This window comes from Galleria mellonella, unplaced genomic scaffold, assembly GCF_026898425.1.
Source record: "Galleria mellonella isolate WM207_F2 unplaced genomic scaffold, CSIRO_AGI_GalMel_v1 utg33, whole genome shotgun sequence".
NCBI lineage: Eukaryota > Metazoa > Arthropoda > Insecta > Lepidoptera > Pyralidae > Galleria > Galleria mellonella.
The window spans coordinates 8,009,616-8,022,063 of NW_026442079.1; the positions used below are offsets into that span (position 1 = coordinate 8,009,616).

At 31.4% G+C, this 12,448-nt stretch overlaps 1 protein-coding gene across 4 annotated transcripts in view; it reads left to right on the top strand.

Moving 5' to 3' along the window:
• LOC113520702 (uncharacterized) overlaps positions 1 to 7,650 on the top strand; it is a 131,327-nt gene extending 123,677 nt beyond the window's left edge. For 3 of the 4 annotated variants that reach the window (XM_026906112.3, XM_026906120.3, XM_031911619.2), the window contains one exon: positions 2,167 to 7,650. In XM_026906112.3, coding sequence (XP_026761913.1) covers positions 2,167 to 2,221 — 55 coding nt within the window. In that variant the 3' untranslated portion in view covers positions 2,222 to 7,650. Of the gene's footprint in view, positions 1 to 664; positions 746 to 2,166 lie in introns of all 4 variants that reach the window. The other variant, XM_052896755.1, reaches the window with a different exon arrangement.
• Positions 7,651 to 12,448: the final 4,798 nt, after the last annotated feature.

Genomic DNA, 12,448 nt, shown 5'->3' on the forward strand with positions numbered 1-12,448 from the left:
ATTGTTTGGAGAGTGCGTTTAAATAACAAAGAAAATTATTTGTTTATTTTTTTGTTCCATTTCACCCAAGAATTAATATTCTTTTTATTATTATCACCTCGTTAAAATAGTTTTCATTATTCACTGATCCGCTGCACATTATTTATAAGCGCATATTTATCCTGTAGGTGTACTCGTACTTTTAATCCACATTCATGTACGAGTAGTTATTTGTCTTAATACAGTCACAGTAACATTATGCACTAATAACTATAAATAATACCTACACGATATGTGAAGGTAATAATTATTTAATCAGTTTAATAACATAAAAACTAAGACTATCATAAGTACTAAATAACCTATATAGTAAATAGGAGTTATGAGTTTTACACGGTCCTTTAATTGTATTATCACCATCACTAAACGGTCGCTTAAAAATTAAATACCAGTACGATACCGACGTGAATAAGAACCAATATCTATTATATAAACGCACATCTCTATCGCAGAGTTTCTCAACACTTAATTATTTAATTAAAACAATTTTACATAATATTATATATATCGTGAAATCGACATCTCACTGTTCAAATAGATCAGGATGCCTTCTAAAACAGAAGAGAAACAATGCAATCTGTGCCAGTATTTGGTCTTTGTAATTTGGCTCATTACCGTTTGTCAGTTCCTTCTTCAGCTCGGGCGGCTGGCACTCCAAAATCGAGGGATGACAAATAAGAGGCTGGCGGGTGATGACGTTTACAAGGCAAGAATATTCATCTAAATTCGTAACTTATCGTAGTTGGCTCAACTTACGCCTGTCACCTCAACTAGTGTAGTATAATAACCTCTGATGAGAGGCGTAGATTGCATTAGCCCTTCGTCATTATTCTTTATGAAGCTTTGTAAATGGCAAATAATTATAATAACAGTAGATATGCAATAGCTAGTTTTTCATACTCCCTTCAGATGACATTATCTAGTTTAAATATTGCTTTCTGTTGCTCGTTTCACTAATAGTTTTCTCTTCTACTAAATTTCTTCTTTTATGCTGCGATCAATTTTAAACTGTTTATACAGAAGAGCACTAATGGCGCTCGACGGCAACTTATCATCAGCGATCACGATGGATTTTAGGGATATATATATCTAATAGGAAAAATTTAGTGATATTAATTTCAAGTTCTTAAATCCCGAAAAAAATATTTAATAATAAAATCAACCACATTTAGTTTTTTGTGAAATATTACTTAGTTTATTGTTTTTTTTTCTTCATAATTACGAATTAGTCATCCCAAATTTTATATAAAAAATAGTACTCGTAGAAGTTTTTCTTCCCAAAGAATTACAACGTTTTTTCCATATATAAAAAAGACAACGTGTAATAGGTACCATCAAACTTGACTTATGACTAACTAAATTTTATTAGTATGACCAATACATTTTTCTGCGAATGTAGGTAAGTATTCATTAAATAAGCCTGTGGCTGACCTCAACGTAATCTACATATATTATTTTTGACATTATTGACTGTAGAGGTTTGCTCTATAATCCTGTCATTCAACTCTAACTGCATGACGCTCTACGATATTGTAAATTTTAGCATTTGTACTACTTGGACTCGAATGGTCCGGTTAACGATCTTACCTTCCCAATGATGAAAAATAATTGACTGAAGGTTTATGCCCCAATGTCACTACACTTTTTCTTTTCATTTTTTCTTCTACTTTTGATTGCAAATTGGCTTTCAGTTCCTCCAATGGAAAATGGTATTAATAGCCTATAAACACAAACAAGCGCCATGGATACAATATTAGTACCTTCTCGTGTTATAATGTTGCCGCTCCTAAGATTTAAACTGTTATACATATCTCCACTCTTCAACTGAACATAGCCATACAAGCACAGTTGCCTTAGCAGTAGAAACACAAATGGAACGAGGTACTCATGCAGATTACTTCTGTATATACGAGTATGTACCTCTGAGTAATAATTGTCCCGGGGCATATGTATATATGGGTATATTCTATTTATACTTAGACATTAGCTTCATAGTAATTAAGAAAAGTTTGTAGTTCTCTTATCGAGTAAGGTTATATGATCAATAGTTACTTTACGCGTAAGGTCACCACTGTCCTACAATAGCACATAAGCGCCAGTGAGTGAGTGAGAATGACGTGTCCACAGGAACAAGGGTGGCGGTTCCCTGAGCCCGAACCGCAAAGAGGATAAGGGCGACTGACAGCGGCGCCGGCGCAGGTCGCGACATTGAGTGCAGAGGATTAGATCACAACTACACAAGCTTTACAGATGGTGCTGTCGTTGAGGGTTCGCCTGACAAGGCCAAAATTAACATTTATTAAAAGATGCTATATTTGATACAAAGAAGTTTATATGCCCTTGCGGTGTTAGTGCATAGTTTCAGCATAAAAATGAGATGTGATGGACAATGGAAATTATAGTTAAAAATATAGAGTATAATTATATTGTTTATTACAATTTATTTTTGGTTTGGAAAGATACAAAATTATTGTAAAATTTAATTGATCATATTTTATTAAGTAGATTAATTAATTTATGAAATGTTGAAATTAACTCAATGAAAATTATCGAAATATTTTAATATTGTTATTGATTATCATCATATATATATATATATATATAAATATAAATTATAAACGATTTACATCTATCATATTAGAAAACATTAATCGTAATATAATAGAGTACTTTAATGTTAACGCTCACATAGTCAGATTTGACCATTATTAGTGAGTGATTTTATGTTAGCTACATAATGAAAATGTTGTATTTTGTGAAACAGTAGCCGTTTACTTAGATGTTTTAGCCGTTCAACAATTCAAAATAAAAAAAAATATATCGTACTTTCTAAGCTACCAACGTCTACGAAGTAGAATTAAGTAACTACATGGTAAAACCTACATTCCTACATTTAAAGATGACTGTACATCATCACAATTCAGTATTTCTACTTGCTATGTAATTTGTACCTGTCTTTAGAATTCCATATTTGTACTATAAGGATTTTATACCAAACTTTCTTTATACCTATACCTGTAGGTACGGAACTAGTTGTTATTATATTTAATAATATGTTCAAAATGTAACTTATTATATAGTTTTTTAAGATGATGAAGAGAGACACTAATAGGAGCTTGCAGTTATTGCGTTTCTATTAAAAATACCATTTTATTTTAATGTTAGTGGCAGTCAGGAACTGCAGTAACTACTAAGTACATTAAAATACTTTCACGTTTACGGACTCTAAATGAGACAAAAGTTTCGTTGTTATTACAACTTGCACCATTGAGTGTCCGTGAACGCTTTAATGTTTACCTAAATAAAACCGCACTAATAGATATAAAAGTTACATCGAATCGAACGAGTATCCTATAGTTAATTTAATAGTTCAGGAAAATATATGTTAATTATAATACATTGATGTCAATAGGTATTATAGACCACTACATACACGTAGGTATGTTGTCGTTGTGTCATCTAAAATTAAACATTTGTAGATACAATAATCTTATATACTGTCAATATTTGTTTCCTGTTTACACTACATATATAATATAAGAATAAAGAATATTGAATACCTATAGAAGTTGTAAGCATGGCAGAACTATCAACTGCAAATTCTATAGAGATGAAATATTTTAGTTTATCATTTCCTTTATCGATGTTGTTGAAGTTGTCTACACTTTAATATTCCAGTTACATATATAATTATTAGCTCAGCTTTGACGTCGTAAAAACGGTGTGTATTTTATAGTTCGATTTTAAAATAAGGTTTCATTCATTTCCATCGTAAACGGCAACGCATTTAGAGCGTTCATACGGATACTTACAAATGGTTGCAATTATCTGTCAATTATCAAAAATAATTGAACAATTTTCAGTACTTCTATAATTATGATTATTTCAAAAAGTATTCTGATAACAATCAGAATTATTAATCGTGCAATAAGAAGTATGAGGTTAGTAAACTATTACTTATTTGAGTGTTAATAAGTTATTATTGAAAATTTGAATTTTGATACCAAAAAATACCTACTTAAAAACTTCATAAGTAAAATATTAACTAACTGCAATGTTTTAGTGTTACATTTATATATAATTTTTTCTATAATTAACATTTAAGTTACCTATCTGAAAAAAAAATTAAGTAATCAATTTGGAAAACTGAACAGTATTCAATAGTTTCTAATAAAATTATGGACAATTCCGACGTCGCCACAGTGCTGTAAGCTTCGGTATAAATGCTTTTAACCACGACAATTATAATCATCATCTAAGAGATTTTAAATATTTACCTACTTTATAAAATCAGTAGATGTCTAGCATAAGAAATAATTATGATACCTAATAGGAAAGCTTGTTAAACTTAAATATTCCATCTCTCTTTATTACTTCCAATTGTGACCTGAAAAATCTAACATTCACATAAGTACTTGTTGTTAACGACATCTATATAATTATCATCTTGATTAATATCTGTCGTACTATCTTTATCGATGTAATAAAATTAAGATTTTAAATGATATACCTACCGATAGACAACGAGTATTATCTACTGGCTAAGCAATGAGGAGACTGTCATTGTCCACTCATGGCTTAGAATATTCACACCACCATTGATAGGATTCTGTAGAACGAGAGAGTATTGTTCGTATAAGAAGTCTGTAGAGCAAGAGAGTTACCATCTAAATCTCTTGCCGATATAATAAGATCTTTTAGAATAGAATAGATTTATCTATGTGAATTGTTCAATGTGAGTTGTTCAATGTGAGCTGTTCAATGTAAGTTGTTCAATGTGAGTTGTTCAATGTATGTTATTCTATGTGAGGTATTCAATGTATGTTATTCATGTTGTTACTATATTGTATGTTCAACTTTAACGGATAAAAATTCCTTGTATGAACAGGTCATCGAAATAAAAAGTTTGACATTTTTTGACAGCTTTTTGAGGGTATAGGTCTTGAAATATGTAATTGTACATATTTTAGTAACATGACAAAGTAAAAATATATAAAACGATTAATACAATCGATAAGGGTATTAATTTCACGTAGCACGTCCTCGCGAGGAGGGAAGGCATCCTGCTCTGCCTTCGGGATGTCGCTCGCGCACCTCTCAGATTCCCGGTAACATAATGCCGCTAATACGGCCATATTAGTATGCTTCGTCCTAGAAGCCCAAAGATACTGACATTACCTGAAACTTATGTATGTGGAAGAGATTTAGGGCGCTCCACATCTGCCAGACTCTTGGGCCGTGTCTGCCATGTAGAAGGGATTTACGGTGCTTCCACACCTGTCAGAATTTTGTTCAGAATATTCATCAAATTACAATTGTCACTCTATGAGTGCTGACATTGGATGTAATGTGCAACTCCTTCCATGCTTTTGCACATGTAACAACCATGATCGAACCTCTCACCAACCAACGTGAGATCATTTATCATCGGCCTCTCACCAGCCACCGTGAGATTATTCAACATCACCCTTTCACCAGTCAACGAGATTATTCATTATCACTCACTCACCAACCAACGTGAGATTATTTATCACCAACCTCTCACCAGCCAACGCGAGATTATTCATTGTCAACCTCACACCAGCCAAAGTGAGATTAGTTATATCCACTCTCACACCAGCCAACGTGAAATTAGTTACCTTCACCGTCTCACCATCCAACGTGAGATTATTCGTCACCAGTATCTCATCTACCAACACGAAATAATTTGTCACAAGCTACGTAAGAATATTTATCACCGGCCTTTCACAAGGCACTATTAGGTTAGCTATCTCCACTCTCTCAACAACCAACGTGACATTATTCAACATCACCCTCTCACCAGCCAACGTGATATAATTTATCTCCACCCTCTCACCAGCTAATATGAGATTATTCTTGCCAATCTCTCACCAGTCAACGTGAGATAATTTATCACCAGCTTCTTACCAGCCAACATGAGAGGATTTATCACCAGTCAAAGTGAGATTAGTTACCTTCACCCTCACATCAGCTTACGCGAGATTAGTCATCTCTACCCTCTCACCAAGCAACATGAGATTATTCATCGTCTACCTCCTATAAACCAACGTGAGATTAATTATCTCTACCCTCACACCTGCCAACGTAAGATAATTTATTACTAGTCTCTCACCAACCAATATGAGAAAATTTATTACCAGCTTCTCACTAGGCAACTTGAGACTATTTTTCACCTATACTTCACATAACACTAACAGTCTGTAGCCTAAAAATCAGATAGTATTGGAGTCGTTCCAGTGACTATTCACTACATTTCTAAGCGCTCTCTTTGTGGTAACCAAAGACTTACACCAATTCCAACACCAGCATAGATAAAGATTCTATCTAGTCACTCTTAAAATTCATGATGCCCTAAATTAGATTCCCCAGGTTATTATATGTATAGATATTTTGAAATTGCTTCCAAGATTGTTTTAGGTAATATGCCCTACCTTCGCTTGCTTACTTCTTCCTCTCCAAATTTCAATCTCAAACAATATCTTCGATATGTCAACAATATCTTCAATATGTCAAATCTACTTCTTAACATGACTTCCTTATGTACTAAAATAAGAATGAGATGGAAACTGAACCTAGTTCTGGAGTTCAAGACATTTGAACCTTCCGCATATTCCGTAGAGGAAAGTAGCCTGATGACACTGATTCCAATTCTGACACAGTCACTACAACTACAAGACTATCGTGACCTTGCCAATATATTTTATCTCCACTTCCTTGGTTTTAATTATTTATGTATGTTGCAAGTTTTTGGGTAAAATACCACCGTTGTGTTAGTACATGTACGGGATGTGATACGCGCACTCCTCAACTTCCCGATGATATAATGCCGCTTACAATATAGAACTCTACATACTCTTACAATACGTTATTTTTTTAATTGGCCTTCATGTTGCTCTTTTTAAAAGTTCTAGTTTTCGATTTTGTATGATTACAAATTATCAACATAGGCAATATACTAACATAAAGTTTAAGATATTGTTGCTGTATTTGGCATAAATGGGCCCCCCTCCCACACCACCTAATTGTGTTTCTACTGAAAATAAATCAAACAAATCAACTTGACGTTCACTATAGATAATTTTTAAATCATTTTACAATTATGTCTTCGATTAATACTAATTAGATTACGCCGATTTGGTATGTATTATACGGCGTAAAAAAACTATCTATAATTTAAATTGTTCATTGCAATGATGCAATTAATATATCATGAATTTATCATCTGCAATCAAGATTTATGAATACCTTAATTGCAAACGATAAAGCACAGTTTTGTTTGTATCTAAATAAAAAAAAAATAAGAACATACCTACTATACGAGTATCAGGTGACGCAATTGTTGTTTAAGTTTTTTTTCGTAGTTGATATTAATGAACAAAACTATGTGCACTCTTTCTGTTATGAATATTTACTAAGAACTTATTGCAAAAAAATATATGGTTGCAGATTGCAGGGTCTGCATATTTTCACTTCTTTCACTCCCACAAATGGTTGGTACTTATTCATACTGCATTTCGTAATTTATCTATTCTGAAATGTAACCAAAATGTTTCATGTAGTTTCTGACTATCAATAAAAATATGGATGTGATTTTGTTTTATTTGTAATTATACTTCTTATCTGTTGAATAATAACTATCGTGAGTTATGACTGTATTGTAATTGCAGACGGGCATCCCCGAATTTAAAACAAGAATAAAACTGGTATAAAAACGTCAAAATACCAATGAATCTGATTATTTTTCTCAAGCAAAATGACAAAAAAATTTTAGCTTCCTATACTTACAAACATGGGGTATTCAGTTATTACGTTTGCCCTACTTAATATATTACATATATCTATGGCATGACTAGATTGTTAATTTTAAAGATTTTAATTTCACCTTAAATTTTTTTACAACTGACAATGGGAGAAAAGCTGATGACCCTCCTGACGAAAAGTAGTAACCGGCTCTTGTAAGACATGAACAGTACTAGACCATCACGAAATATTCAATGACGCCCATAACACCCCTCATGCATTGTGGTTCTAAAGTAATATGACTCAATTGCTAATGTTAATTTTAGCTTAAGTAGTAGCAGTAAAGTTGGCTTGCTAAAGAATTTACGCGGGCTGCCAAGAGAATACGCCGTTCACTTCAGTCCAGCATTAACATAGTAAAACCCACGTTGAGACATTATTAAAAAAAAATCAAATATGTAGGTACAATTTACCTGCAATGGCATGGCGTTAGGTCTAGTTAGGCTATAATTTTACTGGTAAATACCACCCTGAAGGGTGGAAAACCACAATAACTATGCAAGCACAATTGCTTTACGGCAGAAACACGAATGGGATAGAAGTAGATAAACATTTTATCCTCTGAAAACAATTTTGTCCCTCATCTACTCCGAGCGACTTTAGTACCTAATGAAGTCTGAGAATGGATTTCTATTGTACTCGTAGTCAGTATAAACCCACTGAGTTTAAACCACCACAGATTAAATTATATGTAATTTATACCTACTTTCTCGATACTTAGAGCTATTAGATATTGCTAGCAGTGTTACTTACACTGTACATAGGTAAGTTATCTGTACCAAAATGCACTTAGTTTTACATCCAAAATATACAAAATGAAAAACATGTATTTTCATAATGCGAAATCTACGTGTGTCACAGCAGCATACCAGCATCTAATAATAAATTTAAAATAGTGTTCAATTTAATTATCCAACCATAAGATGATTTATATCTCTAACCAATGAGTTTTACTATGATATTGTTCATATCGAAAAAATGGCAACGGCTTGCAATAAAACAAACATATTATCTATCAAAACCTTCTTGATCGCTAAGAATTCACCACCGGCTTTGTTACCAATATACTTAATAACTTTATAATTTACGAATTATCGCTAGTCGAAGTTCCTTGATATCATCAACGTTCATCAAAATTCTAAGGTATTTCCAGCAATCTCACAAACTCCAAATTTAGAATTTTAGCATTTAATCTATAAAAGAAGGAAAAAATTAAATATCCTGATATTTTATTATTCTGTATTGTTATCATTAAATGAAAAAAAAAATATTAATAAATAATTACATTCATTTCAAATAACGTATCGCGCTTGTAGCTAACAGACAAGACATGTTACCCGAGAAGAAAAGTAGCGTAACCTACAAAAAGAAATGAGATCCCATCAAAAACATAAAATGTAAGTAATGTCAAGCCTCGCAACATAGAACTTTGTTGTTCTTTCACGACAAAAAGTTACGAAATCTTCTGGAAAACCAGGTCAGTTATTTCAGTAAGGAAAATTTTATTATAAATTGTTATCCAATCAATTAGTCATCAACATTTATAGTTACCGTATCAATATTAGACATCTCTATTTCTATAATAATTATCATAGCTTAAACAATTACAATTAAAGAGATAAATTTAAAGTTTAAAGCGTGATTAGAAGAAAAACATGATATAAATTCAATAAATTTGTTTAACACTCCTTTTCTTTTTAACACGATACATGACTGTGCCCAATGAAATCATGATTATAATTATTGTTTAATTTCGCTACCATTAGTGTATGTACGACAGCCAACACTCATAAATTAACTACTATTATTACTAAAAGTATTACAACTCTCCATGTTAACCACCAATTTCCGACTGCCATTTCGTCCACGTACGTTTTTCCACACGTATTTCACCTCTAAACGAGACATCTTCAAGCTAAATAGATAGATCAATAGATCACTGCTTGGAATCTAGTGGTAACCTTTCGATACCCAAAGCACTTTTAACTGTAACTGCGCAGTTTGCGTTTAGTTAGTAACAAAGTACAACGTAACAAAGTATTTGTTATCAGCATAAGTTTCAGACTTGATCGGCCCACAAATATACAATAAATTAAATATACAACGACTAGAAATTGTACAGTACTGTGTACAATTTCTAGTCGTTGTGGAGTACTAAGGATAGTATCAGATTAAAAGTATTTTTATTTTGATTTAAATACTTTTTCACAGTCTCCAAGTTTCTCATATAAACTGAAATGTAATCCTTTTAGACTTGTATGTATTAAAGCAAACTTCATGTCAGTTTCATGTATATGATCAAATTTCCTGTGCAAATAATGAAATTCAAATTTTCTTTATACAAATAGCCTTTTAAATCAAACACAAACACTTTTAAATCGTCATGTTTTTATGAATGGAGGATTTGGAAACTTGTTATCGGTTAAGAAGAGCCCGTAAGAAACTCAACAGTTACTCTTTTTAAATCTCTATTAATATTATATTTATTTATTTTGATGTTTAAATCGATAGGATTTACTTTACTTTTCTTTTATTATGACTCACATGTACATCCAAAATATCCTTCGGTATCTTATTAAAACATTTAATGCTTAGTCCTATAACTAAACCTATTACTTTTTTTCTAAACGACACTTCGGAGCAGCAAGTTTGAATTTGTATCTAGTATTAAGATTATTGAGATATACAAAATGTTTCTATATTTAAATTATGGAAATGATTTCTCTCTTAGTGATTATAATAACAAATAATGATACAAATATGCTTTGGATATGGCTTTACCCTATGATAAAATTCCATAGAACAATATACTATAAAACTAACCAAATTAATCTGGCAGTCTCAATATTAGTACACTGTTTAAACCTGCATACACCATACGCCATAGAACTTAATTTAGTTGCAAAGATTTGATCGTGAGGACACCCCTGAGTTTTATTATCAATAGTGATTCCAAAAAAGACAGTAGAATCTATAAAATCAAGAGATTCGTTATTTAAATTTACTTTAGAGGTGAAATTATGATTGTTAGAAAGTTTTGAGAGGCTAAGCGCGGAAAAGAGAGTCCAATTTACATTACATTATGATTGTTAGAAAGATAAAAATTAAAGTCTTGTTTTTTTAGCGTTCAACATTAGATTATTAGATGTAAACCAATGCAAGAGACGCAGCAAACCACTATTTACATCATTATAATCAATTAATCAACTTTAAAATGAACAATACCATGCCACATCTATTCTGTATGGCAAAAGTGAGATCATTACTATAAAGCAAAAATAACAATGGCCCCAGAATAATATATAAAAGTCATATTAAGCAAAAGAATAAACCCTTGAGATACGCCCATTGATAAAAGCGACCCATTAGATGTAGCGTAAAGTAAATAACTTTTTGATTTCTGTTTGCTAAATATGGTTTGATTAAATTTAAAGTATTGTCTTTGAAACCTAAAAAAGCTAACAATTAATCATGATGTACACAATCAAAAGATTTAGATAGATCATAAAAAAACATCGCTACCATTTTATTTTCCTAGTACACTGCACTTCGTACTCCGTAGTTGATAGCCCTTTAATAGAACCAAATTTACTATAATGCATTAATTCGTTAAAATTAAAATAATTAACTGGTAGATTTAACATTTTTTTAAAGATTTTACTCAGTACGAGCGGAATGGAAATGGGCGTATAGTTTACTAGATCACTTTTAATCCCATCTTTAAAAAGCTGTATAATTTTACTGAATTTCATTAGGTTTTCCTAATCTAACAACGGATTTCAACAGGTAAACAGCAATATTTCAAATGGATTTCTTCCCACGAACGCTCAGGTTAAAGAATAAGCTCTCTGTCGAGGTTTTCCCTAAAAACAACAGCATAAGGTACTTCAAAAAAAGAATAAAGAAGTTTCTTCAGAGTACAACGCACGTTTAATTGCCCCATGGTACCACCATCAGGTGGGCCATGTACTGTTTGCCATTTCAGTAGCATAAAAAAATGTCCTAAGATTATTTTGAAAAGATTGCTTCTATAAAATCGCTTTACTGTACTTATGCAATTGTATCGTTACATTTATATATAAGTTATCTTGTTTTATCCCCTATATAGTATAATGCAAATAAAGTATACTCGTTCAACAGTGAAAGGCGCGTCCAATGTAGTGCAGTAATTTTTGCGCAATGCTGAAACAAACATACAGATAGACAGAGACAAAGTATCTAAAAATTATTGTTTAGCATCTATTGATATTATTAATTATTGATAATTAATTATCTTTTTATTAAATATTATTATATTAGTTATCTAGTTATAATTACAAATCAAAATATTCTTGTTAATTACTTTATACTTACCTTTAAAATAGAAATATTTACTCTATTATAGATCTAGTCTATAGTATCTATGTATATAGATTATATTATAATATATTATATATATATATATATATATATATATATATATATATATATTGGATGTTTTATTAAACTATAGTTTTCAATATTAAATATTAAATTTGTGTTAAGAGGATTGTTGTAATTTCAGACAAAAATAAAACATGTAAGGCATAATAGAAATTAAATACATCAA